Source organism: Rhincodon typus, chromosome 18 (genome assembly GCF_021869965.1).
Source record: "Rhincodon typus isolate 14 chromosome 18, sRhiTyp1.1, whole genome shotgun sequence".
Taxonomy (NCBI): Eukaryota; Metazoa; Chordata; class Chondrichthyes; order Orectolobiformes; family Rhincodontidae; genus Rhincodon; species Rhincodon typus.
Genome location: NC_063349.1, coordinates 55847341 through 55871503, shown reverse-complemented (window position 1 = coordinate 55871503; position 24163 = coordinate 55847341). Strand labels below are relative to the sequence as shown.

The following is a 24163-nucleotide window of genomic DNA, read 5'->3' as shown; positions in this document are numbered from 1 at the left end:
CTGCTGTGTTCATCCAGCCCTGCACCTTGTTGTCTCGGATCCTCCAGTGAGTTGTTTAGTTGTCCATCACCATTCACAACTGGATGTGGCAGGACTGCAGAGCTTAGATCTGATCCATTGGTTGTGGGACTGCTTAGTTCTGACTATTACTTGCTGCTTTCGCTGTTTGGTGTGCAAGTAGTCCTGTTTGGTGACTTCACCAGGTTGATACTTCATCTTCAGGTCTGCCTGGTGCTGCTCCTGGCATGCCCTCCTGCACTCTCCATTGAATCAGGATTGATCCCCTGGCTTGATGGTAATGGTTGAGTGGGGGATATGCCGGGCCATGAGGTTACAGATTGTGCTGGAGTACAATTCTGCAGGTGTTGATGGCCCACAGCGCCTCATGGATGCCCAGTCTTGAGTTGCTAGATCTGTGCGAAGTCTGTCCCATTTAGCATGGTGATAGTGCCACACAACATGATGGAGGTTGTTCTCAATGTGAAGGTGGGACGTTGTCTCCACAAGGACTGTGCAACGGCACTCTTACCGATACTGTCATGGACAGATGCAACTGCAGCTGGCAGATTAATAACGATGATGTCAAGTATGTTTTTCCCTCTTGTTGGTTCCCTCACCACCTGCCGCAGACCCAGTCTAGCAACTATGTCCTTCAGGATCCAACCAGCTTGATCAGTAATACTGCTGCCAAACCACTTTTGGTGGTGAACAATGAAATCCCCCACCCAGAGTACATTTTGTGCCCTTGCCATCCTCAGTGCTTCCTCCAAGTGTTGCTCAACATTGAGGAGTACTGATTCATCATCTGAGGGAGGACGGTATGTGGTAATCAGCAGGAGATTTCCTTGCCCATGTTTAACCTGAAGCCATGAGACTTCATGGGGTCTGGAGTCAATGTTGAGGACTCCCAGAGCAACACCCTCCTGACTGTATACCACCGTGCCCCCTCTACTGGGTCTGTCCTGCCGGTGGGACAGGACATATCCAGGGATGGTGATGGTGGTGTCTGGGACATTGTCTGTAAGGTGTGATTCCATGAGTATGACTATATCAGGCTGTTGCTTGACTAATCTGTGAGACAGCTCTCCCAATGTTGGCACTAACCCCCAGATGTTAGTGAGGAGGACTTTGCAGGTTCGACAGGGCTATTTCTGCCATTGTCTTTTACGGTGCCAACTTCGATGTCAGGTGTTCCGTCTTGTATCATTTCTTTGAGACTTCGTAGCAATTGGTACAACTGAGAGGCTTGCTAGGCCATTTCAGAGGGCAACTGAGAGTCAACCACATTGCTGTGGGTCTAAATTCACATGTAGGCCAGACCAGGTAAGGGTGGCAGATTTCCTCCCCTGAAGGACATTAGTGAAATAAATGGGATTTTCCTGACTATTGGCAATGATTTTTTTTTTTAATTATTGAATTGCCGTAGTGGGATTTGAACCTGGGTCCCCAGAACATTAGCTGGGTTTCTGGATTAATAGTCCAGCAATAGTAAGACTAGGCCATCGCCTTCCTAGGCATATGTTATTGTGTTCTGGAGGGAATGGTCCCGGTGAAATGCAGAGAGAGGGAGTGAAGGGAAAATGTCTTTGGTGGTGGCATTCTGCTGGAGTTGTCTGAGATGGTGGAGAATGATCCTTTGAATTCAGAGGCTGGTCGGATGAAAAGTGAGGACAAGGGGGCCAGCAACCTATCGACTCCAGCATTCGTCCTGCAGGCCACCTCTTAGCACCCACCCTTTCCCAGCCCTCAGATGACATCACTTTCTGTCCCCCTGAAGTCACTCCCGCCAATGCCAGCCTTTGCTGTGTTTTCACCATACCTCCTGACCTTCCCCCCTCTCGGGGGCTGAATGTACTGTTCTCGGTAAAAGACTCAGCTTCGTACGCTTATGCCCCCACAATAATGAATTTCAGACTGGCCATGACATTGAACGGTTTTTCCTCCGCATCTGTCTCTGCGCTCACTTCTTTGTGCAGGACTCCCCCATTCCCCATTCCACTGAATCCTTTACCCACCTCCAGTATTTACCCTCCAATTGGACCCCTTCCCCGGCCTCTTACCTGCCCTCGATTTCTTCGTTGAAAACTATCAATGTGAACATCAGCGATTTCAATTTCTTTGCTCCTCTCACCCACTCTAACCTGTCCCCTTCTGAAATTGCTGTACTTCGCTCTCTCAGCTCCAACCCGAACTTTGTTATCAAACCCACCGACAAAGGTGGCCCCGTTGTAATCTGGCACGCTGGTCTCTACCTTGTGGAGGCTCAATGCCAACTCTTGGACACTTCTTCCTACTGCCCCCGGACCATGACCCCTCATCTGAACATCAGCCATTATTGCCAGGATTGTCACCAACCTCATTAACTCTGGAGATCATCCCCCCATTGCTTCCAACCTTATAGTCTCCTAACCCTGGACAGCTCGCTTGTACCTCCTTTCCAAAATCCACTAACCACACTGCCCCAGTAGGCCCATCATATCAGCCTGTTCCTGCCCCACTGAGTTCATTTCCTCCTACCTTCCCTCCACTTGTCCACACTCCGTCCACCTACATCAACGATTCCTCTGATGCCCTCCACCATATTGACAGTTTCCATTTCCCTGCCCTAACTGCCCCTTATTTACCATGGATGTCCAATCCCTCTAGACCTCCATTCCCCACTAGGACAGTCTATGAACTCTCAGCTTCTTTCTCAACCAGATGCCTGAGCAATCCCAGTCCATCACCACTCTCCTCCGCCTGGCTAAACTTGTTCTCTCACTGAACAATTTCTCCTTTAATTCATCTCACTTCTGCCAAGTCAAAAAAGTGGCTATGGGCACCCACATAGGTCCCAGTTATTGTCTGCCTCTTTATGGTCTATGTAGAACAATCCTTGTTCCAGTCCTACACTGGCCCCCTCCCACAACTCTTTTCTCGGTACATCAACTGCTTCAGTGCCACTTTATGCTCCTGCCAGGACTTTAAAATTTGTTCATTTTGCCTCCAATTTCCACTCCTCTATAACTTTCACATTGTCTATTTCCCTTCCTTTCCTTGACCTTTCTGTCAACGATTTCAGGAAATAAACTGTCCACTGCCATCCACTACAAAGCCACTGACTCCCATAGCTACTTTCATGACAGCTCTTCATAACCCACGTCCTGCAAGGACTCCACTCCATCCTCCCAGTTCCTTCGCCTACATCACATCGATTTGGATGATGCAACCTTCCAAAACAACGCTACTGACATGGCTTGCTTCTTCCATAATCGTGGTTTTCCACCCACTGCGGTTAACAGGGCCCTCAACCACCCGTGCTTCTGCCCTTACCCCTTCCCATCACTCTCAACAGCGTGATCAAGTCCCCCTTGTCCTCACTTTTCATCCCACCAGCCTCCGCATTCAAAGATTCATTCTCCGCCATTTCAGACAATTCCAACAGAACGCCACCACCAAACACATCTTCCCTTCACTCCCGCTGTCTGCATTTCACAGGGGTCATTCCCTCTGGGACACCCTCATCCATTTATCGACCACTAACACCATAACCCCCTTCCCTCGGCACCTTCCCTTGTAACCACAGATGGTGCAACACCTGCCCTTCACCTCCTCCCTGCTCACCAAACATGAGCCTAACCAAACTTTCCAGGTGAAGCAGCATTTCACCTGTACCTCCTCCCATTGTGTATACTGTATTCACTGTACCTGATGTGGCCTACTCTACTTTGGAGAAACTGAACAGAGAGTCGGTGACTGCTTTGCAGGACACCCCCGGTCTGTGCATACGCATGACCCCGACCTTCCCATAGCTGGCCCAGAGGGACTGTCTGATCTTTCAAGTCTGGCAGTTAGACACACCATTGTTCTGGCATTCTCACATTCCGATCACTTAATCTGAATTAACATCTTTTCTCCTCCAGCACTCCATAACCCCCCACCCCTCCTCTGGCTATAGCATAAATGCTGCCCCCTCCACACTTCACTTCAGCTCTCTGTGATGAAGAGGCATTTGGATTTGAAATGTTAGCTTGCTCTCTCTCCATGGATGCTGCCTAGCCCTCTGTGATCTCCAGAATTTGTTATTTTCAGTTGGGAAAGAGTACAGGTTATCAAAGCTCAGTACACCTGGGTCCATCACAAAGTTAATGATCTAATCAAAATATGCAAAGTTCCCAATTTACTTTTCTGGTAGTCAGGTTAACAGAAAACACTGATCAAGTTCTTACACTTAAGAAGACCTACTGTTTATTACAAATGAATGTATTTTAGCCAAAGGTAAACAAAACTATGAGCCATCAACATATAATTCTATTAGTTGAAACTCTAATCCCCCTTTAAACTCCTTCACATGCATACAGACAGATAAAAAGTTATTGGTGTTATGGGTGGAAGGAAAAGATGAGTGGAACACAGTTCAATGGCACCAATCTGCAGGCTTTGGTACAGTGTTCATTTTTTGCTTCCTAATACCTTCTGCTCTTTTCTCCATGTTCTATCACTTCTTTGTAGGAGGCACAGAGTGATTGTACTCCAATTACAAAGTTTCTTAGGCACTCAATAAAGGCAACAAGCTTACGACCACTGTTGGGAGAAAATAGATGGGTTCCTTCAGGTTTCAGCAATTTCAGGGTTTACTGCAGAGAGAGAGAGAGAGGGAGACAGCATCTGATGTTCCAGTAGTCCAGTGGTTTCTCTCAGACTGGAAAACTTCTGCCTCTGTATCATTCATATCTACAATCTGTTTCACTGCTCAGAAACCAATCAGAGAGCTTTCGTCAGGTTGATGACCTTTGGCAACTGCAACTGGTCACAATTGCACAAACCAGTCAGCCACCTGTTGCTAGCCAAATCTCACTCTGCACACACATCCGTGCAAATTGTCATTTTCAAGTCCCTGCTGCTTGCAAAGTTGTAGTGTAAACATAACTCACAAAGAGCTTAAGAAACTTGTTTTTGAAAGTGCAGCCATTCCTTCCACAGTAAATGATTTTAAAACAGTCCTCTTTTCCATAAAAATATGCAGAGTTTACAATAGGCAGAGCACCTTTTCGCTTGACAGCAAAACCCTGTTAATGATGACTACTATTCATGTTGTTACTGTAGTAGTGTCAAACAGCTAGCTTCACGTGTTACTCAAATATTTGAGCTGTCTTACCCTTCCAGGGCACTTTTCTGGATCACTTTAGGGCCTTCCATGATTTGTTTGATATTCCATGAGAAATGACCTGATCAGGGTCGCATTATCCTGGAGGGTGACTTTCCACAATCATCACTAACTGTGCATTCTCAATGGCAATGCCTTTACCAATCAGTCTACTTGCCGACCAAACAGCACACTATACAGTATAAATGTTGAGTTGAGTTCCTGTTACTTTGGCACTCTTGTGAATTGTCCTGATATGTGCAAGATGAAAAGCTTTGATAAAATGTGTCTTTTCTCAGCAACACTCAGGTTCTGTAGGACTAAACGGTGATTTGTTAAACATGCACTTCTCCAATTCTGAACTCTTGCATTTTCTCAATAAGTGCTGCACCATTGATACCATGCCTTTAGCTGCCTGGACCTTACGCTCTGGAATTACATCCTGAAATCTGCCCATCTCTTTAGTTTTATTTTTCCTGTAAGGCACACGATAAACCTACCTCTTTGACCAAGCATTTAATCACCTGTACTAATATCACGTCACCAGCTTAGCGTCAATTTATATCCCATAATGCTCCAGTCAGGTACCTTGGAAGGATTCACTGCATTATATAAAGATGCTATATAAATGCATGCTATTGTTTTTGTTCAACATCAATCACATTCCTGTTATCTCATGGCCAATGCCAAAAGCAGATGAAAGTAACTGCACTCATCTGTGCTGATTTGTCTCAGCTCATACAGGGTTCTCGTGCTAGGCTTATGGTCATTGTCTGGTGAGAACAATTCGCTGCCCCTTTTTAAAGGATCGTTACCGTTCCTGTCAACATTATTTTTTGTCAGTGTTGCCTCCTGTGTGCTGCTTTGCCAATGGGGGATCAGTAGCTGTTCAAACATGAGATTGGAGTCTTTTACCTCTGCTGTTTAACAATTAGTTCGGGAGCTCATTAGCGTTGCAGGCAATGCAGGACTAAATGCTGTCATACAGCACATAGCAAGGAACAGCATGGTAAAACAGAATCACTTTTTGTTTCTGCTTAATTATGGTGAAACCTTTTCATTGTCAAGCAGCGGGTGAGGATAGAGTCTGCCACTGTAGCAGACAGTTTTATCCGTTACTCTTCTGAAATCAGACTGTGTCCTCTTTATTGTTTGAACCAAGCACCACCCCACGCCTGTAAGCAATCACAATGCCATCAGCCCTGCTCACCATCATGATTATCACGAATACCACACAAAAGTTAACCGTCTCACTTAAAGATTGACATTGCTCCGCCGAACTCTGTCTCGTCCATGAGGTGACAAAACCCAGGTTTAAGTTCAAATGTAAATCGTTAGAATGTAGCTTCAGATTGGGAGTTCCCATCCAGCTAGTCTATTCAAAAAGCTAAGTCAGACTTCAAAGCTGTACTTCCTTACCGTTCAGTCAGCCAGTGCTGTGGCCTTTGTACCTTGTGGACAAAGCTTCCCTTTGGGGCCCAGCTCTTGGTTTTCCTGACTTGTTACAACTGATTGGCTATTTCAGAGGCCGTTAAGTGTCAAGGCCAATACTATGGGTCTGGAGTCACATTGTAGATGCTTGGACTATGTAAGAACAGCCGGCTTCCTTCCACAAAAAAGACATTACTTTGGGTTCTATTGCAATCACATTTTCGTTGGAATTCCAAGCCCCCCACTCTCTGCATTATGGCTTCATTAACAGAAGCACTGCACTGAAGTTCTTGGAAGACACCAGTGAATCAAATGGATTTTTACAACAAACCATCGGCTTCCCCAGTCATAATTTCCTGATTCTTGCTCCAATTTACTCAATTTGATCTCATAATCGACTACAATGAGACTTTGAGCTCACGACTGCTGGATTATTAATCCAGAACAATAACCATGATACTCACAGTGCCAGTGTGGCTCAATGCATAGCACTCCCATCTCTGAGCCAGGTAATTGCCTGTCGCTCCAGAAATATGAAGATCTAATTTTGGCTGATGTTCCTGGACTGAGATGAGGAGAAATGTCTTCACCCAGACAGTGGTGAGCCTGTGGAACTCACTATCACAGAAAGCAGTCAAAGCCAAAACATTCAGAGATAGTAGGAACTGCCGATGCTGAAGAATCTGAGATAACAAGGTGTAGAGCTGGATGAACACAGCAGGCCAAGCAGCATCAGAGGAGCAGGAAAGCTGACGTTTTGGGTCTGGACCCTCCTTCAGAAAAGTTTTTCTGACCTGAAATGTCTGCTTTCCTGCTCCTCTGATGCTGCCTGGCCTGCTGTGTTCATCCAGCTCTACACTTTGTTATCTTAAAACTAAAACATTGTCTGTTTCAAGAAGGAATTGTACGTAGCAGTTTGGGCTAAAGGGAACAAAGGGTATGGGAGAGAAGCGTGAATTGTATTGAATGGTGGAGCAGGCTTGAAGGGTTGAATGGTCTACTCTTGATCCTATTTTCTATGTTTCTGTGGTTCCTTACTGAGAGAGCCATATAATGTCAGGGGCAGCACTTTCGGATGAGATGAGAAACTGAAAAGCTTTTGTGTGTGGGTGTAACAAACTCATGGCACTATATTAAAGAAAACCAGACTGGACTCCCAAGTTTGAATTTCTTCTCTCAGGAAGTAGTGACATTTTTTACTGCAGTGGGTTGAGGCAGGTCTTTAAGTATATTCAAGGCTGAAATAGGCAGATTTTTGATCCTTAAGGGAATAGAGAGTTATGAAGGAAAAGGCAGAAAAGTGTTGAGGATTATCAGATCAGCCATGATCTCAATGAATGGCTGAGAAGACTTGATGGTCCGAATAGCCAACTCTTTCTCCTACTTCTTGTAGTTTATTAGTTTTCAGGCCAATATATATCCCTCAACTAACACCACTCGAGCCGATTATCTAGTCGTTATCACATTGCTGTTTGGGAACTTGCTGTGTGCTAATTTCCTGCAGTGTTCTTTGCATGATATCAACGACTTTCAATTTCCCTTTTCCACTCCCTTTACTACTTACTAACTTCACCTGCCTCTCTTCCAGCCTTTCTCTTCCTCTTGTTTTACCTCTCTATCTGTCTCTTACTTTGAGGCTGTGTGACAAATGTCCTTTCTGTTCTGACAGAGCACGAAGAAGGGATATCAGTGACTGCAAATTCTATATTACTTTGTTGGCTGTAAACACTCTTAGCAATGTGCTGAACTCATGAAAAGGTGCCGTGGAAATGCAAGCTCTTTCTTTCTTTGTCAGTTCTGTCTATTTGTAATTGGTTTGCTGGTAGCCGGAATATGCTTTGGTGTGATTTGTCCATTAGTGGTTACTGTAAGTCTGATATTGAACCATTTTCATCTTTCTTCCCTCTCATAGGGGATTCATGAGATCACTGATAGGAAACATGGATTTCAAAGCCCTAGAACTGAGGATAGACAGAGCCAAGGTAAGTGTGTGGTTCAATGAGAATACCTCACTCTTTGAGCATCTCCTCACTGTGCCATCACACCATGGCACTATCAGCCACAGCAATTTACTTGCATTAATATAGCACCTTTAAATCAGGCCAGTTATCTTCACAGGTATTTATGCAGTCAAAAGTTAATACTGAAATATTGAACCTCATACAAAAACACCCAGAAAGGTAACTACAAACCAGGTCACAGGTTTTAAGGCTGTCTTGAAGGAGGAGAGATGGGCAGAGAAATGCAGAAGGAAGGAGTCCCAGGAAGATGAAAGCTGTAAACTCAAGGGAATTCTACCTTGTAGTAATCTCTGAGCTACATTTTTGAGTGAGCAGCAACAGACTTTATTCAACAGAACTAGACACAGGGGACAGTAAGAGAGGACACCTTACCAGGAGTTGCAGCGATCTCACATCAGTGTGTCCCAGCTCTGTTTTTTATTCATTTCATGGTGTTCAATAGCGTTTATTACCATTTATAATTGTTCTGGAGAATGTGATGATGAACTGTCTCCTTGAATTGCCACAATCCTTCAAGTGCAGATACATCCACCATGCTGTTAGGGAGAGGATTCCAGGATTTTGACCCAGTGACACTGAAGGAACGGCAAGTCAGGATGGTGAATCCCTTGGAGGGGAACTTGCAGGGGATGGTGTTCCCATGTATCTGCTACCCTTGTTCTTCTAGATGGAAGTGGTCTTGGATTTGGAAGGCGCTGTCCAAGGAGCCTTGCAAACTGTCTGCAGTGCATCTTGCAGATGGTACACACTGCTGCAACTGAGAATCGATGAGGTGTTGAAGTAGATGGGATGTCAGTCAAGCGGGCTGCTTTGTGCTGGATGGTGTCGAGCTTCTTGAGTGTTGTTGGGGCTGCACTCATCCAGGCAAGTGGGGACTATTCCATCACACTCCTGACTTATGCCTTGTAGATGGTGGATAGGTTTTGGGGAGGGGGAAGTGAATTACTCACTGCAGGATTCCTATCTATGACCTCCTTTTGTAGACACAGTATTTTCATAGCCAGTTCAATCAGATTCTGGTTCATGGTAACTTGTGGTGTGTTGATAGATAGGTACTCAGCAATGGTAATACCACAGAAAGTGAAATGCTGATTAGATTCTTTCTTGTTGGAAATGGTCATTGCCTGGAATTAATTAAAAATTGTTGCTTGAATGTTACTTGCAAGTTATCAGCCCAAACCTGGATGTTGTCTAGACCTTGTTACATTGGAACATGGACTGCGTCACAATGTGAGGAGTCATGAATGGTGCTGAACATTGTGCAATCATCAACGAACATCGCCATTTCTGACCGTTTGATGGAGGAAGGTCATTGATGAAGCAGCTGAACATTGTTGGGCATAGGACACTACCCTGAGGAACTCCTGCAGAGATGTCCTAAGCTGAGATGAGCGATCTTCAACAGCTACAAACATCTTCCTTTCTGCCAGTTATGACTCCAACAGTGGAGAATATTTCTTGCTGAATCCCATTGAGTTAGGTTTTGCCAAAATCCTTAATACCACCCTTGATGAAATGCTGCCTTGATGTTAGCTTTTGCCTTGCCTCTGGAGTCCTACATAGAGTCATGCAGCACAAAAACAGACCCTTCAGCTCAACTCAACAATGATGACTTGGTTTCATAAACTGAACCAATCCCACTTGCCTGCATTTGGCCAATTTCCTTTTTAACCTTTCCTGTACATGTACCTGTCCAAATGTTTTCTAAATGTTGTAACTATACTCACCTCTACTACTTCCTCTGGCAGTTTGTTCCATTATACATCTTACCTCTGTGTGAAAAGGTTGCCCCTCAGGTGCCTTTTAAGCCTTTCCCTTCTCACCTTAAACCTATGCCTCTAGTTTTGGACTCTGCCACAATAGGAAAATGACCTTGGCTATTCACCTCATCTATGTCCCTCATGATTTTATAAACCTCTATAAGGCCTCCTATGCTCCAGGGAAAAAGGTCCCGGCCTATGCAGCCTTTCCCTATAACTCAAACTCTCCACTCTCTGAAACATCCTTGTGAATCATTTTTGCACTCTTTCCAGTTTAATGGCATCCTTCCTGCAGCAGGGTGACCAGAATTAAGAAGAACATAGAACAGTACAGCACAGTACAGGCCCTTCGGCTTACGATGTTGTGCCGACCTATTATCCTACCAAGATCAACCTACCCTGCATACTCTGCATTTTACTATCCTCCATATGCCTATCCAAGAGTCGCTTAAAAGTCTCTAAAGTATCTGATTCCACTACCCCTGCCGGCAGCGCATTCGACACGCCCACGACTCTCTGTGTAAAGAACCTACCTCTGACATCTCCTCTATATCTTCCTCCAATCACCTTAAAATTATGCCCCCTTGTAATTATCATTTCTGCCCTGGGAAAAAGTCTCTGACTATCTATTCTATCTATGCCTCTCATCATCTTGTAAACCTTTATCAAGTCACCTCTCATCTTTCCCTCCAATGAGAAAAGCTCCAGCTCCCTCAATTCTTCCTCATAAGACCTGCCCTCCAGTCGAGGCAGCATCCTGGTAAATCTCCTTTGCACCTTCTCTAAAGCTTCCACATATTTCCTATAATGAGGTGACCAGAACTGAACACAATATTCCAAGTGTGGTCTAACCAGGGTTTTATCGTGCTGCAGCATAACCTTGCGGCTTTTAAACTCAATTCCCCTGCCAATGAGAGCCAACACACCATACGCCTTCTTTACAACCCTATCAACTTGGGTAGCGACTTTGAGGGATCTATGGATGTGGACCCAAGATCCCTCAGTTCCTCCACACTGCCGAGAATCCTGCCATTAACCCTGTATTCTGCATTCAAATTCGACCTTCCAAAATGAATCACTTCACGCTTTTCTGGGTTGAATTCCATCTGCAACTTCTTTGCCCAGCTCTGCAACCTATCAATGTCCCGTTGCAACCTACAACAGGCCTACATGCTGTCCACAACTCCACAAACCTTCGTGTAATCGACAAACTTACTAACCCACCCTTCCACTTCCTCATCCAAGTCATTTATAAAGATCACAAAGAGCAGAGGACCCAGAGCAGATCCCTGTGGAACACCACTGGTCACCGAGCTCCAGACTGAATACTTTCTATCAACTACCACCCTCCGTCTTCTATTGGACAGCCAGTTTTGTATCCAGACAGCCAAATTTCCCTGAATCCCATGCCTCACTTTCTGAATGAGCTACCATGTGGAAACCTATCAAATGCCTTGCTAAAATAATTATACACTCTACTCAAATGTGGCCTTATCACTGTCTTGTACAGCAGTAACATGACGTCCCACCTCCTGTACTCATGCTTTGACCAATGAAGGCAAGAGTGCCAAACATCTTCCTCACCATCCTGTCTACCTGTGACTCCACTTTCAAGGAACTATGCGCCTAAACCTCTAGGTCTCTCTGTTCGACAACACTCCCCAGGGCCCTACCATTAGCTGTGTCGGTCCTGCCTTGTTTTGTCTTACCAAAATGTAACATCTCACATTTAATGTATTAAACTCCACCTTGGCCCATTGGCCCAGTTGATCAAGATTCCGTTGTACTGTGAGATAATCTTCTTCACTGTCCACGATACACCAATTTTGGTGTCATCCACAAACTTACTAACCATGCGTCCTATGTTCGCGTTCAAGTCATTTATATAAATGGCAAAAAAACAGTGGACTCAGTTTTATCTAGTTTTGAATCATGACTGTAATCAGGTCAGGAGCTGAATGGCCCTGCTGGAACCCAAACTGAGCATTGATAAGCAGCATATTGCTGAGTAAGTTGAGCTTGATAGCGTTATCAATCACTTTTCTAATGATCAAGGGTAAACCAATGAATTGGTAGTTGGCAGGATTCGATTTATCCTGCTTTTTGTTTATGGGACATACCTGGGCAATTTTCCACTGTGTGGATGTCCTGCAATACACAGGCTCCCAGGAATTCTGGTCACAGATAACGGGCCATTGTTTACCAGCAGGGAATTTAAGTATTTCTTAAAGTCAAATGGCATTCAACATATAAGTACAGCTCTGTACCATCCATCATCCAATGGTCTGGCAGAAAGAGCAGTCCAAGCTTTGAAGGCAAGCTTAAAGAAACAGCTTCACTAGATATCAAACTGTCCTGGTTCCTTTTTGATTACAGGACCACCTTATGCAACTACAGGGATAGCTCCAGCAGCTTTGCTAATGGGGAGAAGATTCCGCACCAGTTAACTCTGATCGTCCTGGATCAGGGTGGGGGCAATGAAACTGCATCAGGAACACCAGTGCTGGATAGAAGACTCTGCTAAGTGTGATAGTTTATTTCAGGAGTTGAAGTTTGATGTAGGAACCATGGGAACCATAGTTGCATGGGTAAGAGGCATTGTCGACATAATGTCAGGTAGTGATATATAAAGTTTGGATAGGTGCAACAGTCCTGAACGAACATGTGGACCCCCCATGTGAAAGCTGAAAACTTGCAAACAGTGCTGGGAGCAAAATGTGCCAGCTTCTGTGTGTTAAATGCCGCCCATATCTGAGGCACAGGCAGAGGTACTTAACCCCATGTTAAAACGCCCCAGAAAGAGCTACAAGATACAGTACAGGGCTATGTCCTTGGACTCAGAGGGGGAGGGGTATAATGATTGCAATGAGCAGCCACATGGACCTCATAGAATATGAGTTCCCTGATTCGGGTTTTTAAGATGGTCCAATCAGGGAGCCCTGGCTGACAGATTAAAAACAAGTGTCCGATGGTGTTCACTCTCAGAGCTGGCTCTGCGGGAGCTGGATCAGTGTCAAGGACTTTCCACGTGTAAATAAAGTATAACTTAGTGATGGGATACCGGCCTCTGTGAAGTTATTTCTCTTGACATCAACCAGGACAAAGCAGCCATCTTGATTGGCACCACTTCCTCAAAGCCCCTCCGCCACTGACACTCAGTAACAGCAATGTGTGCCATCTAAAATGTGCACTGCCAAAATTCACAAAAATCCATAGACAACACCTTCCAGACCCACAACCACTACCATTTACAAGGACAAGGGCAGCAGACACATGGGAACACCACCACCTATAAATTTTCCTCCAAGTCACTCATCATCCTGACTTGGAAATATATTGTTGTTCCTTCAGTGTCACTGGGTCATCATCTTGGAATTCCCTCCCTAATAGCATCAAATGAACTATAATGGTTTAGGAAGGCAGCTCACCACCACCTTGTCCAGGGGCAACTCTGAGTGGGCATCAAATGCTGTCTCAGGCCCTGGTGCCCACATCTCATGAATGAATTTAAAAAAGTGATGATGTTTGTGATGCATGAAGTCTTTATAGGTGCAATTCAGTCTCTGGTTCCGCAGGAATGTGCCAGACTGTCCTCTTCATTGTTGCCACCATTTCCCCTCCCATCATCTCTCCACTCCCTCTGTGATCCTCAATGCAGTTGATGGTTTTCAGAACTTGACACACTGCCAGCTCACTCTAGTAAACTGATAGAAAGTTATACTCTCGCTAACCAATGCACCAGATGATGCCAACTACAAAGGTCTCCCAGCATCAGTGGGACCGTTTCCTGATAAACTTGCTGTAATTACATCTTTGCAACCTTAATCCTTGTTCATCAAAGGAGGAGGGCTGGCAGATAATTAATACCTGCACATGGAGCCAAAATAGAAACCAGCTGAAGGATAGGACAAAGCCCTGTTAAAAATTAACTCTTAGTATGTCCCACAAATGCAGAGACAGCACCATTTTCCTGAATCAACAAAAACATATTTTGAAAATGTTTTGCCATTTCTTCATAATCACTGGGTCAAAATCCTGGAAACTCCCTCTTTAACAGCAAAGACTGTAGAAGATGAAGGAGGTAGCACCTTCTGCAGGGCAATTAAGGACAGACAATAATTCCGATCTTACTGGCAATGCTCACATCCAAAGAATGACAAATAGTTGAATGTGTTTAAATCCTTTAAGGTGTGCTGAGAGAAAAGCATTTGATGTTGACTATATGGATATCAGTAAAGCCTTTGACAAGGTCCCTAATGGCAGACTGGTAGAAAAAAGTGAAGTCACATGGTATTAGGGGTGAGCTGGCAAGATGGTGAGACCACACCTAGAATATTGTGTGCAGTTTTGGTCTCCTTTTCTCAGGAAAGATACTCTTGCTCTCGATGGAGTGCAGCAAAAGTTTACCAGGCTGATTCTGGGGATGGTGGGTCTGACATATGAGGACACATTGACTCTGTTGGGATTGTTTGCACTAGAGTTCAGACAAATGAGGGGGGAGGATCTCACAGAGACTTATAAAATTCTAACAGGACTGGACAAGGTAGATGGAGGGAGGATGTTCCCTATGGTGGGTGTGTCCAGGACCAGGGGTCACAGTCTGAGGATTCGGGGTAGACGATTTAGGACGGAGATCAGGAGATATTTCTTCACCCAGAGAGTGGTGAGCCTGTGGAATTCATTACCACAGGAAGTAGTTGATGTCAAATGATTGAATGCATTCAAGAGGCAGCTAGATATAGCACTTGGGGTGAATGGGATCAAAGGTTATGGGGAGAAAACAGGATTAGGCTATTGATTTGGACAATCAGTCATGATCGTGATGAATGGCAGAGCAGGCTCGAAAGGCCGAATGGCTTCCTCTTGCTCCCATCTTCTATGTTTCTATAGAGAACTGGCTTAGTCATAGGAGACAAAGCGTAGCAGTGGAAGGTTGCTTTTCAGAATGGAGGGCTATGACGAGTAGTGATCCACCAGGATCAGTGCTGGGACCTCTGCTGTTCATGGTCTATACAAATGATTTAGAGCAAAATGTGGCTGGTCTAATTAGTAAGTTCGCAGATGATACAAAGATTGGTGGAGTTGTGGATGGTGAGGAGGATTGTCAGAGGGTACACCAGGATATAGATCAGTTGGAGGCATGGGCAGAAAAATGGCAGATGGAGTTTAGTTCAAACAAATGTGAGGTGATGCATTTTGGAAGGTCATGTGCAGGTGAAAATTAAACAGTAGATGGCAGAACCCTTAGGGGTATTGATGTACAGCGGGATCTGGGTGTGCAGGTCCACAGTTCACTGAAGGCAGCAGCGCAGGTGGATAAGGTAGTAAAAAAGGCTGAGGCCATGCTTGCCTTTATTGGAAGGGGCATTGAGCAAGAGGATAGGCAAGTTATACTGCAGCTTTATAGAACTTTAGTTAGGCCACACACAGAATTGCGTACATTTCTAGTCACCACATTACCAGAAGGATGTGGATGCTTTGGAAAGGGTACAGAAAAGGTTTACTGGGATGTTGCCTGGTATGGGGGAATTTTAGCATTGAAGAAAGTTTAGATAGACTGGGTTTGTTTTCACAGGAATGCAGGAGGTTGAGGGGCAACCTGATAGAAGTTTATAAAATTGTGAATGTCATGGATATAGTGGAAAGTATGAGGCTTTTTTCAGGGTGGAGGGGTCAATTGCTACAGTCACAGGTTCAAGGTGCAGGAGAAAGTCTAAAAGAGATGTGCGAGGCATGTTTTTCACACAAAGGGTAGTGAGTGCCTGGAGCACGCTGCCAGAGGAGGTGGTGGAAGTAGACACAATAGCAGCATTTAAGACGCACTGGACAAATACATGAACAGGAAGGGAATAGAGGGATATGGATACTGTAAGTGAAGACAGTTTTAGTATGGAAGGGCAAAATATGTCAGCGTAGGCTTTGAGGGCTGAAGGGCCTGTTCCTGTACTGTATTGTTCTTTGTTCTTTGTGTGAGTTTCCTCTCCTTAATGACAGAGAATATTCTGCTGTTGGTACAAAGCAGAAAGAGAAAGTTTGGGCTCTGTCAGAATCTATAAGGGACACAGATAGGCATTTCTACAGCCACGAGTAAGTGTTTTGCCTCCCTGGTGCCAGGATCAAGGATGCTTCGGAGTGGATACAGGATATTCTGAAAGGGGAGTGTGAGCTGCCAGAGGTTATGGTCCATTTTGGTACCAACAACATAGGCAGAAAGAGAGATGAGGCCCTGCAAAGGGACTTTAGGGAGATAGGTAGGGACAGGTTGCACCTAACTTGGAGAGGCACCAATATTATGGTAGGGAGGTTTGCTAATGCCACACTGAAGGGTTTAAACTGGAGTGGTAGGTAGGCAGGAACAAGAGCAGTAGGTCAGCAAGTAAAATGACCAAGGAAGAATCAGGGACTAAGGCCAGTGACTGAAAAACAGAAAGGAAGAGGTTACTGAACACAGCAGGACTGGCGGCCTGAGGCGTATTTCTTTTAATGTGAGGAATATGGCAGGTAAAGCAGATAAACTTAGAGCCAGAGAGTCATACAGCACATAAACAGACCCTTTGGCCCAACCAGTCTGTGCTGAACATAATCCCAAATTAAACCAGTCCCACCTTCCTGCTCCTGGCCCATATCCCTCTAAACCCTTCCTATTAATGTACTTGTCCAAATGATGTTGTAGCTGTTACAGTGACTTGTTTGAGAGTGGGACTAGACAGGAAACTTAACAGTCTGGGCTTTAGAAGTTTCAGGTGAGATGGAGAGGGATGTCAAAGTCAGGTGCTCCGGTTTCCTCCCACAGTCCAAAGATGTGCAGGTTAGGTGGATTGGCCATGTTAAAATGGTCATTGCATTCAGGGATGTGCAGACCAGGTGGGTTAGCCAAGGGAAATGCAGGGTTACAGGGATAGGGTAGATCTGGGTGGGATGCTCTTCGAATGAGGTGGTGTGGACTCGATAGGCCAAATGACCAGCTTCCCTGCAGTAGGGATTCTAAGGTAGTAGAGTTACATTACTGATAAGGGAGAATATCACAGCCTTACTGAGGGAGGACATCTTGGAGAGCTCATCCAGCGAGGCCATATGGGTAAAGCTCAGGTATAGGAAGGGTGTAATCACTTTGATGGGATTGGACTACAGGCCTCCCAACAGCCAATGTGTGAGAGAGGAACAGATATGTGGACAGATTATGGAAAAATGTAAAAATAACAGGGTTGATGTGGTGGGTGCTTTTAACTTCCCCTATATTGAATGAGACTTGCTTAGTGCCAGAGGTTTGGATGGGGGAGAATTTGTTAAGTGTGTCCAGGACAGTTTTTTTGAATCAATATGTAAATAATCCAACTACAGAAGTGACAATACCAGACCTGGTATTGGGGAATGAGCCCTTCCAGGTAACTGAAATTTCAGTAGGCGAACATTGCAAGATCAGTGACTATAATTCTGTAAGTTTTAGGTAATTTATGGATATGGCCAAGAATAGTCCTTAGGTAAAATTATTAAATTGTGGAAAGGCTAACTACCACATGATTATGTAGGAGCTGGGGAACGTAGATTGAGGGCAGCTGTTTGAGGGCAAATCCACATCTGTCATTTGGGAATCTTTTAAAGGCCATTTGAGTAAAGTTTAGGACCAGCATATTCTTGTGAAAAAAAAGGATGAAGATGGCAAGTTTTGGGAACCTTGGATGACAGGAGAAATTGAGAGATTAGTTGAAAAGAAAAAGGAGGCACAGATAAGGTTTAGGAAATTGAAGACAGATAGATCCTTCGAAGAATCCGAAGATAGCAGAAAAGAAATCAAACAAGGAATTCGGAGGGTCAAAAAGAGCTATGAAATATCTTTGGCAAGAAAGATTAAGGAAAATCTCAGGACATTTTACACACAGATAAGGAGCAAGAGGGTAGCTAGAGTAGGGATAGGCCTACTCAAGAACAAAGGAAGGAAGTTATACATGGAACTAGAGGGAGTGGGAAGGTCCGCAATGAACATTTTGCATCAGCATTCACAAAGAAGAAGGACATGGCGGATGGTGACTCTTGGGAAATGTTGATATTCTAGGGAATGTCAATATAAGAAAGTTGTTGGGTGTTTTGAAAAGCATTAAGGTAGAGAAGTCCCCAGGATCTGATGGAATCCATCCCAGAATGCTGAGGGAAGCAGGTGAGGAAATTGTTGGGGCCTTGCATGAAATATTTTTATCATCGTTAGCCACAGGACTGGAGAATAACCAATGTTGTTCCTTTGTTTAAGAAGGGCAACAGGGACAATCTGGGAAATTACAGGCCAATGAGACTTATGTCAGTGGTAAGGAAATTATTGGAGAAGCATTTACTCAAATTTGGAAAAATATGGATTTATTAGCAATAAGCAGCATGGCTTTGTGCAAGGAAGATCATGTCTCAAAAACTTGATTGAGTTTTTTTGAGGAAATGACAAAGACAATTGATAAGGGCAGGGTGACAGATATTGTCCATATGGACTTTAGCAAGGCCTTTGCCAAGATCCCCCATGGCAGGCTAATATGAAAGCTGAAATTACATGGGATCCACGGTGGGATGGTATGATTGTTACAGAACTGATTTAGTCATAGAGAACAGAGAGTAGCAATGGAAGGGTATTTTTCTGACTGGGGATCTGTGTTCCACAGGGATCAATGTTGGGGCCCCTGTTGTTTATTATATATATATATAAATGATTTGGAGGAGAATGTAAGTGGCCTGATTAATAAGTTTGTGGATGGCACAAAGACTGGGGGATCTGCGGATAGTGAAGAGGATTATCAAATGATATAGCAGGATATGGATAGGTTGGAGACATGGGCAGAGAAATGGCAGATGGAACTTAATCCGAAAAATGCGAGATGATGTATTTTGGAAAATCTAATGCAGAAAAGAAGTAGACAGTAAATGGCAGATCCCTCAGTAGCATCTACATACAGAAAGATCTAGGCGTACAGGTCCACAGTTCCCTGAAAGTGGCAACACAAGTGGATAAGGGGGTCATGCTTGCCTAAATCTGTTGGGGCATAGAATATAAAAATTGACAAGTTATGTCCTAACTATATAGAACTTTAGTTAGGCCCCATTTGGAACATGGCATACAGTTCTGGTCACCACACTACCAGAAAGATGTGGAGGCTTTGGAGGGGGGACAACAATGGTTTACCAGGATGTTGCCTATTTTGGAAGGTATTAGCTATGAGGAGAAATTGGAGAGTTTATTTTTACTTGAACATTGAAGGATGAGAGGTGACCTGATAAAAGTTTACAAAATTATGAGAAGCATGGATAGAATGGACAGTTGGAGTGTTTTTCCCAGGGTAGAAATGTCAATTACTACGGGACATAGGTTTAAGGTAAAAGGGGGGAAGTTTAAAGAAGATTTGAGAGACAGGTTTTTTATACAGAGAGTGGGAAGTGCGTTGAATGCACTGCCAGAGGAGGTGGTGGAGGCAGATACAGTAGCAACAGCTAAGAGGCAACTTGACAGATACATGAATAGGTGGCGAAAAGAGAGATAAGGACCATATTGAGGCTTTTAGTTTAAAAAGCCATCATGGGTAGTTCAATGGGCCGAAGGGTCTGTTCCTGCACTGTACAGTTCTTCATTCTTTATGACACAAAGATAGGTAAAGTAAGTTGTGAAGATAACACAAGGGTGTTACAAAAAGTTATAGGTAGGTTAAGTGAGTGAGCAAAGATGTGGCCATTAAAGTATAATGTGAAAAAATGTGAAGTTTTCCAGTTTGGCAGGAGAGAATAAAAATGAAGCATATTATCTAAATGGTGAGTTGTTGTAGTGCTCTGAGATGTAGAGGGATTTATGGTTCCTAGTGCATGAATCACAGAAGGTTAGTCTGCAGGCACAGCAAGTAATTAGGAAAGCTAGTAGAATGGAGTCATAGAGTCCTACAGCATGGAGATAGGCCCTTCAGCCTAAACTGGTCCATGCCGACTAAAATGTCCATCCACGCTAACCCCATTTCCCTGCACTTGGCCCATATCCTTCTATAGAGAATGTTATCTTTTATTATGAGGAGAATTGAACAAAAAAATTAGGGAGATTATGTTTCAGTTATGCAGGGGACTGGTGAGACCAAATCTCAAGTACTGTGCCCAGTACTAAACACCTAACTTAAGGAAGGATGTAAAAGCATTGGAAGCAGTCTAGAGAAGGTTTGCTAGGTTGATAGACAGGATATAAGGAAAGGTTGGACAAGCTAGGTTTGTATTCACCAGACCCTAGAAGAGTAAGAAACAACATGATTGAAACATATAAGATCTTGAGGGATCTTGACAAGGTGGATGTGGAGATGTTGTCTCCTTGTATGGGATATGGGAGAATCTAGATCTAGGGATTGTGTTTAAAGATTTGGTGTTGCCCATTTAAAGCAGAAATGAGGCAAAATGTTTTCCCACAGAGGATTGTGACTCATTGGATCTCTCTTCCTGAAAAGGCAATTGTAAAAACAGCCTTTGAATATTTTAAAGGAGAAGGTAGATAGACTCTTGTTAAGCAAGGAGTGAAAGGCAATCGGGATAGGTTCCATGATTGGGGATTTTTTAAATTCATTTGTGGGATGTGGGCGTCGTTGGCTGGGCCAGTATTTATTGCCCGTCCCTAGTTGCCCTTGAGAAGGTGGTGGCGAGCTGCCTTCTTGAACTTCTGCAGTCCTCCTTCTCTAGGTTGACCCACAATGCTATGAGGGAGGGAATTCCAGGATTTTGACCCAGTGACAGTGAAGGAACAGCGATATATTTCAAAGTCAGGATGGTGAGTGGCTTGGAGGGGAACTTGGAAGTGGTGGTTTTCCTATATGCCTGCTGCCCTTGCCCTTCTAGATGGAAGTGGTTGTGGTTTGCAAGGTGCTGTCTGAGGATATTTGGTGAATTTCTGCAGTGCATCTTGTAGATAGTACACACTGCTGCTACTGAGTGTCGGTGGTGGAGGGAATGAATGCTTGAGATCAGCCATGATCTTAATGAATAGTAGAGCAAGTTTGAGGGACTAAATCGCCTACTTGTGATATTATTAACATGTTTGCATGCTCTCAGCTATCTAGGCTCAAAGCTCTGGAATTCCTGCTGCCCTCACCCCCATAAAATATCGCTACCTTCTTCTGTTTCAATATCGCCCACCTTAAAACCAATTACTTCCACTGAGCAGTGGTCCCCTGGTCTTTGTCTCTCATTTGGATCAGTGTCAGTGTTTTGATGGATTTATGTTCTTGCAATGTTTCCCAGGGCTGTTGAACACGTTAAAGCTGTTTTGTAACCATAAGTTATATGACAAGTTGGCCAAGGGGTTAAAGCCAGGGGCGGCTAATCCATTACGCTCCATGCGGATGGATTCAAATCCCATTTGTGCTGTTTTTGTTGCCTCTAAGGGGGCAATAGTGACATTGTGGTACTGTTGCTGCATTAATACTCCAGAGACCCAGGCTAATGCTCCGTAAACATAGGTTCAAAGCCCATCATAACAACAACATGAAATTAAATTCAATTACTAAACCTGGAATGGAAACTTTTCTTTCGCAATGGTGACTGTTAACTGACCATTGATTGTTGTTTAAAAACCCATCTGGTTTACTAATGTCCTTCAAGGAAGGAAAACTGCTCTCCTTGCCTGGTTTGACCTAATGTGACTCTGGACCTATAGCAATGTGCTTGACTGTTAACTGCCCTCTACAATGGCCTAACCAAGCCACTCAGCTCAAGAGCAGTTTGAGATAGAGAACAAATGCTGGCTTTGGCAGCTGTACCAGCATAATTTTTGAAAAAACATATTGCTGAGTGATCTTGAAAGGCTGAATAGGCATTGGTCAGTCTATCCTATCCCCTAATTTCTGAGGAGGCAGTTGGTTCAGAAGACTCACACAAGTTTCCATTACAGGAAGGTTAGCTGCAGTGATGTCTATTTAGGGTGTTTCATTTTGGTAGAAGAAGACAGAAAAGCAATGATGTGATTTATTCATGAGCATGGCATTATGTAAACCTTTTATTCCCAAGCTTGGTTGAGGTGTCCTTTCAACATTTGCATAGTTCACAAGCGGCTATCTTGTTTGATAAAGCAGCATTGCTTCTCACTTATCCCTTTGATAAAGTTCCATATATAAAGACACACATGCACTTGCACCACCTACTGATGCTTCAGGGACAGCTGGCAAAAGATGATGAAAATGTTTGTAATCAATTGAGAGTCACTGGCTCCATTTCTTTCATATAATAGAAAGCTTTTGTTTTTTTTTGTTCCAAGGGACTGGCCGCCTTATCAGTTCACCCGGTTACTTTTATTTTAATCTTATTGCGTTTGCTCACAAATCCTCCTGGATTTATTGCAGATGCAACTAGCCCAGTGAAAATAATCGTACAAGCGAAGGGACTCATCAACTCCTGGCTAGAATGCTGAATGATTCCAATGGGAAATTAACCAGACAAAAGAGGCACTGGGCTGATAAATGAAGAAAAAGCTTCAGTCTTTTCCCAGCCTTGGATAAGAGCTTGGTCAAAGCTCAGCAGTAATGTTAGTAAAGCCTCTTGCTCGTGCTAAAGTGTTATATGTTCTTGCTCAAACAACAAAGCGCATGATTGGGGAACACTTGAACGAGCACACAAGCTCTCAGTCTTCATTTAGGATAATCCAAAGCAACCTCATGTAAACAAAAAGAAAACCTGCTTTTCTATAACGCCTTTCAACAAGTCAGCTAAAGAAGTGTTTCTTGAATTGTGGTCACTGTTTTAATGTCAGAAATGTTGTGGAGGTGCCAGTGTTGGACTGGGGTGGACAAACTCAGAAGTCACATGACACCAGGTTATAGTCCAACAATTATATTTTAAATCACAAGCTTTTGAAGCGCTGCCCCTTAGCTTGTGATTTCAAATAAACCTGTTGCATTATAACCTGGTGTCATGTGACTTCTGACTTAATGTGGGAAGGGTAGCAGCCAGTCACCATGCAGTGAGCTCCTGTAAACACTAATGTGATACTCATTTTGTTTTATTCATCCACGGGACATGGGCATCGCTGGTTGGGCCCAGCATTTATTGCCCATCATTAGTTGCCCCTTGAGAAGGTGGGTGGGGGGGAGCTGTCTTCTTGAATTGCTGCAGTCCATGGGCTGTAGGTTGACCCAAAATGCCCTTAGGCAGGGAATTCCAGGGTTTTGACAACGTAGGAACGATGATATATTTCCGAGTCAGGATGGTGAGTGGCTTGGAGGGGAACTTGCATGTGGTGGTGTTCCCATGTATCTGCTGTTCCTGTCATGGGTTTAGAAGGTGCGGCCTAAGGACCCTCCATCAATTTCTGCAATGCATCTTGTAGATAGTACACACAGCTGCTATTGAGCGTCGGTGGTGGAGGGAGTGGATGCTTGTGGATGTGATGCCAATCAAGCGGCTGCTTTGTCCTGGATGGAGTCAAGCTTCTTGAATGTTGTTGGAGTTGCACCCATCCAGGCAAGTGGGGAGTACTCCATCACACTCCTGACTTGTTGATTTTAGTTAAGGGAATAATGTTAACTAGGACAAGAGGGAGAGCATTCTTGTCTTTCTTCAAGACACTGTCATGGGATTGCTTGTATCTACCCACAGAAGGCAGACTTGGTTTACTACCTCAAACCCAAGCCAGTGCCTCTAACATGTCTCAGTGTCAATTTCTGTCCCATTTACTCACCAACAAAATATCTTGGGATGTCGCACCTCATAAAATTAATCAAATGCATGCAGTTGGTACGAATCCATCAGACTGCAACATGAATGTTTTTTCTGTGACTGTATCATATATCCAGGTGCGTGTGTGTGTGTGTGTGTGTGTGTGTGTGTGTGTGTGT

At 44.1% G+C, this 24163-nt stretch overlaps 1 protein-coding gene across 2 annotated transcripts in view; it reads left to right on the top strand.

Annotated features, from left to right (window-relative positions):
- The window catches only part of LOC125485406, a 91291-nt gene that overhangs the window by 58481 nt on the left and 8647 nt on the right, over positions 1–24163 (top strand). For both annotated transcript variants that reach the window (XM_048608057.1, XM_048608056.1), the window contains one exon: positions 8469–8538. In XM_048608057.1, coding sequence (XP_048464014.1) covers positions 8469–8538 — 70 coding nt within the window. The remainder of the gene's footprint in view (positions 1–8468; positions 8539–24163) is intronic.